This window comes from Schistocerca nitens, chromosome 3, assembly GCF_023898315.1.
Source record: "Schistocerca nitens isolate TAMUIC-IGC-003100 chromosome 3, iqSchNite1.1, whole genome shotgun sequence".
Lineage (NCBI taxonomy): Eukaryota > Metazoa > Arthropoda > Insecta > Orthoptera > Acrididae > Schistocerca > Schistocerca nitens.
The window spans coordinates 247,539,752-247,551,470 of NC_064616.1; the positions used below are offsets into that span (position 1 = coordinate 247,539,752).

The 11,719-nt window shown below is 35.1% G+C and overlaps 1 protein-coding gene across 1 annotated transcript in view; it reads left to right on the forward strand.

The window, feature by feature from the left end:
• LOC126248207 (uncharacterized) overlaps nt 1–10,514 on the forward strand; it is a 194,044-nt gene extending 183,530 nt beyond the window's left edge. The window contains exon 21 of the mRNA XM_049949019.1: nt 285–10,514. Coding sequence (XP_049804976.1) covers nt 285–2,173 — 1,889 coding nt within the window. The 3' untranslated portion in view covers nt 2,174–10,514. The remainder of the gene's footprint in view (nt 1–284) is intronic.
• The last annotated feature ends 1,205 nt before the right edge of the window (nt 10,515–11,719 follow it).

Genomic DNA, 11,719 nt, shown 5'->3' on the forward strand with positions numbered 1-11,719 from the left:
AAGCTAGAGAGCAAAGAACATTGTGAAATTTTTTAATGATTTCATTTTTGTTGTTCTGTTAGTAAGAACATTTATTACAATTGTAACAGATTTAAGAGCTTGCATGATATCTGCACAATTAGGTTATAGACTGTCACTGTGTTCTGTTGTATAGAAATGCAAAGAGAGAAATTATGAAACTGTTGCAGTTTTCAACTACAGCTATTGAAATACAAAATTTTTAATAATTGTATAATCTCATATATAATAGACAACTGTATAATTTAGTGTTTATGTGTTTTTAGGTATGTGGATGGATAATCAGGGACCTCCTATGTATCCACCAAGAGGATTTGAAGGACCTCCTGGCGAGGGCCCACCACCAGATGGATTCTTTCAGAGACCACCATTTGATGACATGGAGCGGCGGCAGTGGGAAGATGGGAGGCATGCACGGGGCCGTGGACAGGGTCCAAGAAGAGGTCCTGGAACACCTGGACCTGGATTTGCTCCTCATGCAGGAAACCGTAGACGTGAGGAGGAGTCACCACTACTTCAGAGTCCAGCAAAGCGTGCAAAAGCTGAGGATTTGCCATCCGCAGAAAAATGTAAGGAGGAGAAGGTATTTAGAAAATCAGAAAGGGATCGTAATAGGCGGTCCCGGTGGAGTAGTGCTTCTCCTAAAGAAGATAAGTTTGAGGAAGTTAGTGTGGAAAATAATAGTGACACTACGTTTAAAAGGTCAGGGGCAGTAGATGAAGCATCACTGTGTTCTATAAAATCTGAAGAGCACTGTGAACAGAAAGAAAGTGTTAATTCTGAGAAATGTGTGACTTCAGAGCCTGCAACAGATCTAGACTGTGGGGAAAACACTCCTTGTCCAAGTAACAATCAGTCGGACCACCAAAAGCAAGTCACGGATAATGAATCACATGTAAGTTCCCGAGGTGAACCAGAAAAAGATCAAGAGTCATCTTCTGCAGTGAGTTTTGATAATACCACAGAAGTGAGTTTTTCTGGTGCCAGAGAAAAGAATTTTGGTGACACCTCCAAAGTGTTTCTCAGCACAGAACTGTCTCATACAGATACCACCGAAGTCAATTTCCCAGACGGAATTGAAATGATTCACACCAATGAAGTGATTCATACTGACACCAGTCAAATGAATTCTCTTGTCGCCTCTGAACTAGTTCATTCTGACACCACTAAAGTGACTCACACTACTGAAGTGGTTTGTACTAACACCACTGAGGTGCTTCATACTGACACAACTGAGGTAGTTCATACCGACACCGTTAAGTTGGTTCATACTGAGACCACTGAGGCATATCATAGAGACACCACTGATACATTTCGTACAGATGCCACTGGGGAATTTCATGAAGACACAAATGAGGCATTTTGTGAAGACACAAATGAGGCATTTTGTGAAGACACAAATGAGACATTTCGTGAAGACACCAATGGGGCGTTTCATGAAGACACCAATGGGGCGTTTCATGAAGACACCAATGGGGCGTTTCATGAAGACACCAATGGGGCATTTCACGAAGACACCAGTGGGGCGTTTCACGAAGACACCAGTGAGGCATTTCATGAGGACACCAATGGGACGTTTCATGAGGACACCAATGGGGCGTTTCATGAAGACACCAATGGGGCGTTTCATGAAGACACCAATGGGGCATTTCATGAAGACACCAATGGGGCGTTTCCTGAAGACACCAATGGGGCGTTTCATGAAGACATCAGTGGGGCATTTTGTGAAGAAACAAATGGGCCCTTTCATGAAGATCCAAATGAGGCTTTTCCTGCAGACTCTACTGGTGCATTTCATCCAGACTCTACTGAAGGGTTTCATGCTGATTCTACTGATGCATTTCATGCAGACTCCACTGAGGCATTTCAGACAGATGCCACTGATGTATTTCAGACAGACACCACTGAGCCGTATCAGTCAGATGCCACTGATGTGTTTAATACAGACACTACTGATGTGTTTAATACAGACACTGCTGATGTGTTTAGTACAGACACCAATGAAGTGTTTCAGTCAGAATCTGCTGATGTGTTTCGTACTGAGTCCACAGAGGTATCTCAAACTCCAAGCACTCAACTATCTGACAATGACACCACTCAAGTGTCTGATGCTGATGTCACTCAAGCGTCTCATAGTGATGAAACTTCAGCATAATAAGCTACATATTTACAAATATTTTGATACATTTCTCTTACCCCTCAAAATTTTTTGAAACACTCTTATTTTCAGATATTCCTCTTCCTCAACTACTAAATGTGAATGATGTTTTAGTCTCAAAACTAATTCACAGAAACATGGGGAATGAAAACTGATAAAAGTGTTTAACTGAAGTAATAATGCACAGGTAGTCTCCGACTTACTGATGCCCAATCATTCAGTATTTTTAAGAATCAGATTACTGTAAATTGGGTTATAGGTCACTCCTTATTGCTTACTTTTGATAGTTATTGTCTTATGTTAACAATCTCTCTTTTTGGTCACCAATCACAAGGTTGATTCTTGTCACTTATCAGCTATTCGCTTGATTTCTGTATAACTGTTGCACCTCATGTCATTAATGGTTTGCCTTTTGCACTCATATCTAAACCTGCCTGTGAGATTCTTTCCCCCTTCTGTTCCTTCAACTATGGTTTTTAGAAACAACAAATTTTGTAATGTGTGCCAACCATCCTATTTCTCTGTTTCATTATGCTCTTTAGTATAATTTTTTCCTGTTGACTCATTGCAATATGTTCCATTTTATAAAAATCATTCTTTATCTTTGAAGAAAGGAAATGTAATGCATTTGCTTAGTCTCTGTTTCTGTTGCCTCCAAAATAGAAATCTCAATCTTGTCATCCTATGAATGAAGATGTTTTGCTGTATCAGTCACAGATTTTGTTTACATTTTTGAAAGGTATTACGCATTTCAAAAACGGTCCACATTGTCAGGTGTCCTTACAGGTAGTTGCATTTACGTGATATTTCTCTGTATTTAAATTCAGTTAATTTCATCAAAAAGTTGGTGCTGCTCACCGGGAGCATTATCTGTGAATGCGTCAATGGTAATTTTGTAATTTCAGTATCTTCTTTTAAACAACCCCCTCTAACAAAAGAATACAATGCTTGCATGTAAACTTTTGTGGCTCAAAGGCAAAGCATGTTAATAATCCCATGTTTACATTCTCGTGTCACTTTTTCGGAAATGTTTCAAGTGAAATAAGTCAATTCCATGTTCAAAAAATAAGTAGGACACGTGCAGACCCAATTTATTTATATATTTTTTTTTTACTAGAAAACAATTATGAATGCTCTAATTGTCAATTAATTTTTTCCTAAGGACTGCAGTGTGACTTTCTTTGTAAAAGGGAATCAAATACAACGTGATATAAGTAAAAGAAGGTAAACACACAGTGTCATTCAAAAATTTATTATATTGCTCCTAATATACAACAGTGAACAGTTGTGTTCTTGTTCAGCTATAATTTCATTTTCCCCAGTCATCATGACTCATTGTGCCCTTTCCCCTTTCAGCTCTTTTTTTCCTTGAAGATTTCAACTTAGAGCATAAATTGACTTTTTTCTGACATGATGACGTAAAGCTTGCACTTTTTCTTCAGATCTACAAATTATACCTAGGAACCCATAATTTCATATGTATTTCAGTTACAGTATTTCAAGAGATATTTTGATTAGATGTATGTTGTCACATTTTATCATAGCTTAGGCCTGTATTAGGTTGAAGACTTCCTGTGCAGTTAAATGTGTGAGCACCCCATGGTGTTTGTGTGACACACATTTGTTATATCTGTGTTTCTCTTGTGTAATGTAAAGGAGTACTTGCTGAGGAGATTGGAACAAATATTTTAAAATATCGTGTACTAATAATTTTTGTATGTTTTGCTAATTTGTTGCTCCTTTAATAGTGTTTCTGTGTTGAAATGTGCACGTCCATCTTGTTTTGATTGATGAATGTAATGGTGAAATAATATTAATTTACCATATTTGCAGTTAAAATTAATTACGTTGTTAAGTCTTATGATATAATTATAAGTACAAGGTGCACGAAAATTGCCATCCTTAAAAGACTGTTTTTGGGCATGCAAGTGAACACAGGACAATTTTTGAATAAAGACAAAGAAATTTTTATCTGTGATATATACAAGCAACTCTTGTGGAGTTAGTTATTTTTTAGAATAACCACATTGGTTTATGATCAAGTTTTTATTCATAGTGTTTTATGAAAATGTTGTTTTATTAAAAGTTTTCATTTCCAAACTGTTCTGAGTAGTTACAAAATGGCTGGTTTTCAACATGCTTTCTTTCCACATAGCATCTGAGAATCTGAACTATTTTTATTATTGACACAATGTGTTCCCTCAATAGAGAGACAAAATGTTGGGAGTGATATGTTATATAAATAATAAACCTCATTCATTTCCCTCCCTTTGTTCATCCAGAAGCTTTTTCCTTATTTAAAAGTTTTTAAAGTCATCAGTAGTTGGGACCCTTTCTTTTAATTGTTCAGTTGACATTATAAATTTCACTGTCGTGTAGGTCAGGCTTCCCAATTCATGTCAGTGTTCGGGAATGTATAATGAAAACAATGAGTACAATATTTACAAATCTATTTGTACATACCCATTTTTCTAATTCATTACAAGTTATGATGTTATGTATCAATTTTGCAATAAAGCCAACAGCATTTTCTGCAAAAGTCAGGCTGTGTAAATAATTCTGTGTGTGCTAGGAGTGTTATTTTAAAAAGTGAGAGTGGTCCATAAAGTGTAATGAATGAAGTAGAATAACCATATAGAAAATATCTCTTTATGTTTGTAATAATTTCTCATCTCTGCTTTCTACTGAACACCAAACAAGACATGCAGTGTTGTGCAAGCACTTAGGAATGCTCTTGCTTTTCTTCTTATTCCATTATTGGGAACCTCAATGACATTACAAACCTTGAATTTCTCTTTCACTATGCTTAAATTCACTTACAAGTGACTGAAAGACTTTGCAAATTTCACAGTTGTATATGGCTGTGGTGATGTATCTACTGTAGCATAAAAATTACATTTTCATGCGGTGATGCCCAAAATAGTTTCCATTCAGTTGTAAATCATATCTACATATGTATGAAATTTTGCTTTACTTTTCATGGCTGGTAAAGTGGTGAAGTCTTGGTATAACATTGGAATCGTATTAATCATTGCCTTAGTTAATACATACATAAAAACAGCAACTGAAAAACAGAAATAGAGTGCCAATAAGTAGTATGATACCCATTTATCTTCAGAAAAAGCCGGAAACAGATTTAGCTGTAAAATGTTACATGTAGTTCAGTGCTTTCTCATCTGTCATCAGCTATACTCTAGTGTTACTGTAACACATGAAAAGCCTGTGTATCATCTGCAGAAGTCTTCTGTTTTTAAATCTCTCCATGAAGACAAAATCATTTCTGAACTACAACTAATGGTGTGCACTAGATCATTAATACACTTGTCCGCTATTTTACTGCCCCTATCCTCAGCTCTTGGAAATGATGATGATGATGATGATGATACATATAGAAAGTTTTTTTGTGCTCAATCCTCATTTCATTTTACCTGGTTGTTTCTTTTCGAAATATTGGTTGCAACAGTAGAAAATGTTCTCCACAATCCTAATTCAGCTTAACATTAGTAATATGCACACTATATTTCTTTTAATTTTTTAGGTGACAGTATCATGTGCTCTAGTATTCTAGTCTCTTGGGTGGAGTGAGAGTTCTGAAATTTTACATTAAATAGCTTTTACTAGGTGTAATTCTAGGACAGATTCTGATAAAAAATAACTTCATGATCTTCACAGTATCATATTTACACAACTTCATGATCTTCACAGTATCATATTTACACAACTTCAGATAAAAATCCAATGTTTTTGTGCCTTTCTATTTGTTCTGAGCCTAAAAAACTGTTTTATTTTTACATTTCACTATTATGATGTTTTGACCACCATTTGCAACCCAGAATTTCTTTGTTTTAGGTGAATGGTGATGGTGGGAGAAAGGGGGTGGATATACACTTCATTTCTGAATGTACACCCATTGCTGGGTACTTTTTTTTGTGTTCCAGTTTTATACATCTCATCTTTTTATTTTCCACTAGTAGGAAATGCACAAGTGATCTGTTTCAAGAACTATAGCTTGACCATTGACACTCTTATGTTACTGCCAATCTTGACAACACTTTTTGGTGATGGCACTTTTCTTAGGATAGTTAAATATTTAGGGCATTACAAAATATTTATTTTGATACTGAATATAAAAGGTTCAAAAAAATAAAACAGTTGTTTGAGTGCACTAGAGATAGACTTGTACCAAAAACATTGTTTTACTGAAGTTGCAGGTGAATGATAAGCATCTGTGCGATTGGGTTTTCAATTTATATAAAGAAATAGACAAATTAGTTATTGGTTAAGTGAAAGAAGTAGCTCTCAATTATTGTTTATCAGCCCATAACATTTGCTACACTCAGTTGATCAGAATAAGAATGGACACAATCAGATAATCAGAGGAAGAAATACGTATGTATGAACATTATCTGCAGCAAGTGGGCAATAGTGCATTTCTTATTTATCAATATTATGTGTGCTGTACATTGTGCTTATTGGGATTTTGTGCAATAGCACAAAATTATCTGATGAAGTGACATGTTTTTATGGGTAGAAACACTCTCTCTCTCTCTCCCCCCCCTCTCTCTCTCCCCCCCTCCACCTCCCTCCCTCCCCTCCTCTCCTTTCTCTCCGTCCCTCCCACCCTCTCCCTCTGCCCCCCTCTCCCTTTCTGTCTCCCCACCCATCAACCCCCCCCCCCTTATCCCCCTCATCTCTGCTGAGAGGGTCAGTGTTTTTGGCTGTCTGTCAGCATGTAACAACCCCATCTTTCTGAAGTATAATTTATTTTTGCAGCACATTTTCCATGTTTTCCACTTCATTTCGGTACCCTGCAGGTTTGGTCTTAGTTCATTCATGTAAATATTTGTCTGTTGTGGGTTTCTGTATCATGTCGACCTAATCCCAAGGTATTTGCTGGATTCAGTTTCAGAGAGACTCCATTACAGTTCAGGCGCACAGGTTTTCTATAGTTGGTGTTTTTTTTCCCCCAGTTATAACTTTGTAAGCTAAATGTGTATGATAGAAGGGAAAGTTTGCAATGTATTAAACATATTGGTGTAATTGATTTGTTATTGATATTAGTACTGATAAATCCACAAGACAAAATTCAGTACTCATTAAATTTGAGGGACTTTTCTTTTTGTCAGTAAACAGTGCACATTTTGCTGAAATTGCTGCTGGCTTTATAGAAATGTCTATCTGTGTACACAATTAGTTTAAGTGACATGATTATAAAGGAAATATGACCAGTGCCAGTCGTACACTTGTGGAGTATTGTGTGAGATTAAGTAACTATCACCATTAATAATAGTGTGCATGGGAGTGAGATGAATGAGGTTTCAACAGGCAAATGCTGAAGTGACTAAAATATGCTGTTGAACTGTAAGAAGGTTTATGAGGTGAGAGACTGAAGATTTCTAGATACTGTGTTTTGCCTTTGTGAGATGAAGTTGACTCATATTACTAATGTTAACTACATGGAACCTAACATGGATAATATATTATGAGCAAAATTGTGAAAATATACTTCAGGTGCATCTTTATGATCAGGACACCTGTTCTACATCTATGTTCATAAAATACATCAGTTTTTCTGATGAATTATGCGATTCTTAGATGCTGATCTATATCTTTTTGATTACTGTAAAGAAAATAAAACTAATGACCTGCTTCTCAATCAGAAAATAAATATTTCTTTCATTTAAAAGTAGCTTCATTAAATTAATTAATTTTAATTTGTTTATGTTCTAACCTCCAACTATTTCTTATAGTACTCAATCAGGTCATACATAGGCACGTTAACATACTATGCTGTGCTTCAGAAAATTAAGCAAAACAAACCATTCATAGTACTTTTCAAAAGTCATGAAATTAAGAATATTTGAATAAGGATATTGGAGGACCACAAACTGAATGCCAGAAATGTTACAGGCATGTTTGTTGCCATTACTTCACACCTAAAGAATGGTAACCATCTGATACCACCTTCATTTTATGTATTCAGAATAAATCAGTCATGCATGTATACTTGTTAGGAAAAAATGTTTTACTTCATTTGCTGGCCTGTTGAACCTCAACTCCCCCATACAGGTAATATAAAAGATATTCCATAACACACCATTGACAGCAGGAGAATGTGAACTTTCTACTCATATTCTAACGCAGACATAAATAAAATGATTTGCCAAAAGGACACAAAAGGACCTTAATCGCAATGAATAACTTGACCTAGAATGTATTTTTTGCTCAGCTGCGTCTGACAGTCTTTGTGAAGAAGAGCATTAATTCTCCATCCTGAATTATTAGTTCTGTCATTCATTAACTGCTGAATGAGTTTTCATTATTAAAAATTTTTCAGTGACTGCATACTTTTTGCACTCATTGGATCATCTGAAGCAATTCATTTTTATATTCCAACATAGTTAATCAAGAAACAGCATTTTGGAAAACTGTGTGCTCAATATTATGTTGAGGCAGTATAAATCGAATAAACAAAACAATATCACAGTTTATAATTGAGAATCTACTGCATTTTTTCAATGTGTTTGAAGTTTATAGTTGCTGTGTCACTGTGTGTATCATCTCATTGATTCTTTTTGGCAGAGAATGCGAATGTGTACACTCCTCTGAATAGCTTAAATCTGAAAGTAAAAAGTCTCTCCAGTGAATAGGTAATTAGTGGCTCTCTCGTTTAAATTCTACTCATTTCTGAAATACTTAATCCTCAGAAAAGAAATGGGACCCAGAAAAATGTTAAATGCAATTTAAAACATGATTTAGCACAGTGTGCATAATTTTTAACTCTATTTAGTAGATAATGATAAAGACCAATTCATATCAAATGTACCATTGTGAGTAATAGACTTACTGTAACTATAAAATCTGAAGCTTTCATGACATAATGGGTAGTGTAATAGCAGGCATTGTTCGTTGTTTGCTGTACAGTAGTTTGCCAATTTCCATGATATACATTTAAACCAATCACAGTGTGGTTTTCTGTGTCCTTACAAATGCAGCTACATAGTTTTTGCAACTTTGTTGGTTGATAAATACATAACTGCCAGATGCAGAACAATCTGTTGTCAAATCTTAAGTTGAATAACCAGCCATCATTTAGCTATCTCCTGAGTTGCATAAGTAACTTCAAAGGTAGGTGTTCCTGTGTTCACGTCTGCATCACCTGACATCGAGGAGGGGGATCTCGTGCTTGCACTCAAATTGAGTGACAAGTGCAAGGTACTGTGGCACTTTAATTTTCATTTATGGATGGGGTGCAGAATTTTGTTTAGGAAGTGCCCTTGTTAAAATTGTTTAGTAATAACTCTGTAATTGATGAAAACTAATAATTAATATCAGTCTGTATGATTGTATGACTTACATGCATGAGCATTATGCAGAGTATAAATGTATGTATAAAAGCGTGCACACAGTTTGACATGTCTGTGAATTTGAACTAGAAGGGAAAAAAATTGTGCACTATCTGTGATGCAGCACCCTAAGTTGTAAGAAGATTGTTAGTTCCTTTTTGATGTACAGTTTTGCATGAGAAATGTACTTTTGTTTATTCATTTGGTTTGATTTTCTTAAAAATATCATGAAGGTAGTGCTGCACTATATATATGGCTTTTGTATGTTAGTATTTTGCAGATGAATTTCTGTATTAATCTTCCATTTTATAGTTTCATAAGTATGATGCAGCATGGCTACATATATTTATTTCGTATCAGCTCTTTGCAAAAATATTCTTGTTAATTAAGTCACCTGTTCATATTGTACCTTTTTTTAGATTTTTTTCTTCAACCTACAGCGCCAGAAAAAGTCGTCTCATTGGTTTGCTTCAGTTGAGCTTACCAATCTTGGTATTGTAATGTGTGATCACAAATTGAGATTCTTATGAAGAAAACAGTATAAAAGACATAGTCGCAACAGTGATATATGGAGTGGATTTTTAATTGCTATTGTCAGAGCAATGTTCATATGACTGGTATGTGAACTGTATGAAAGGACTGTTGTGTGAGTTTTCTAATTTTTTATTGCACTGTTTCATAATATTCAGTGGCGACAGACATTCAATAGCTGATGTAACGTGTTCTCAGTTCTGCATATCGTAGTGAAAAATGAGCAACATTTTTATTCTAAATTGACATATTTTTTGTAGGCTGTAAAACTAATCTATGGAAACATACACCATAATTTGATGTACATATTTAATGTGTCAGGATGGTATGTATGTTATGGAAGCTATTAAGAATATGAACAAGAAGCCGAGGTGCCTTTATTGTCAGTTCCATACTGCAGACAGCCTTATCTTCATGAAGTAAGAAATGCTATGATTAATAAAGTGGAAAGTGGAAGCTGTCATGTAGCCTATTAAGTCTTTATATAGGATTTTGTGATAAAAGTACAAACCCCATGTTATTGTATGAAAACACCAAAAAAACTCAGATTTGGTAGCATACTACATTTTTCTCAAATTTCTGCTGAGGATCTTTAATCATAATCAATTTCTGTACCAGTTGATGCATAGTAATTACAGGAATGGATAGTGAGATTCATTTATATTCATGCAAGACAGCTCGTAACTTAAGCTTTGAAGTAGGTATAACTGAAATATGTGTACAGAAATCATATTTAGTATTAATCTTACATGAGAATGGATGACAATGCTTGAATTTTACAGTTGCCTTTCCTTATGAACTGCCTGCAGTTGAATGCTCATCCTGGCTTTCTCTTTTAGAACAGCTTGAGTTGGCAAACATATAACCAATCTCAAGAGTATATTAAGTTAAATAGTGGGTTTATTAATAATTTATTGCAGATTATAGAGAGAGATGAAAAAAGTTTTTTTTTTCATATCAGGTTTTGTAAAATAATTGGTATTTAATATGGCTCCTCTCTCAGCATGCATGATTATCATCCTCCTCTCCAGGAATACATACAAAACTTGTGATTTACAACTGATGTTTCAAACTGAAAGCACTGCATGTTTTGTGTAGTGTTGGAAGCTCTAGTGCAGTCTAAAAGTAAATTCCCTTCTGGATTAAAAGTTATGATCATTGTAAAAAAAGGTTCTGGTAACACTGTGACAGATTTGTTTATTAATATGCTATTATTATAAGGACAGTTTCCTATCAGCTATGATTTTATATTATGGTTTAGAGTTCAAAATAATGAGCCCTTTAATACATTTTTTAAAAATTTCTTAGTCACTTTGAAACTTACTGCTGTGTTTACTTGAGTGATGTCGCGGTTAGTGTTTTTATTGATGAATGGGATACATATTGTCAGGATTAGGTTTGTTTAAGTCACAGAGAAAGTCATTAACAAGTTCATGATACAATCTGCTGAAATTAGTTTTATCTGTTCCTAAACAGTTCAAGCAGGATATGTCCAGTTTTGATGAGTGAAGTCATGAGTGCTGTGTAACTTATAATATAAATATTTGCAGAGTTCAGTTTATTTTGGGCACGTATATGTCATGATTTTTTTCCCCAAGGTGGCAGTATGGCTAACCAGTGCTTACCTTTGTGAGACAAAATTCAAATACTTCCAGTAAACACAATG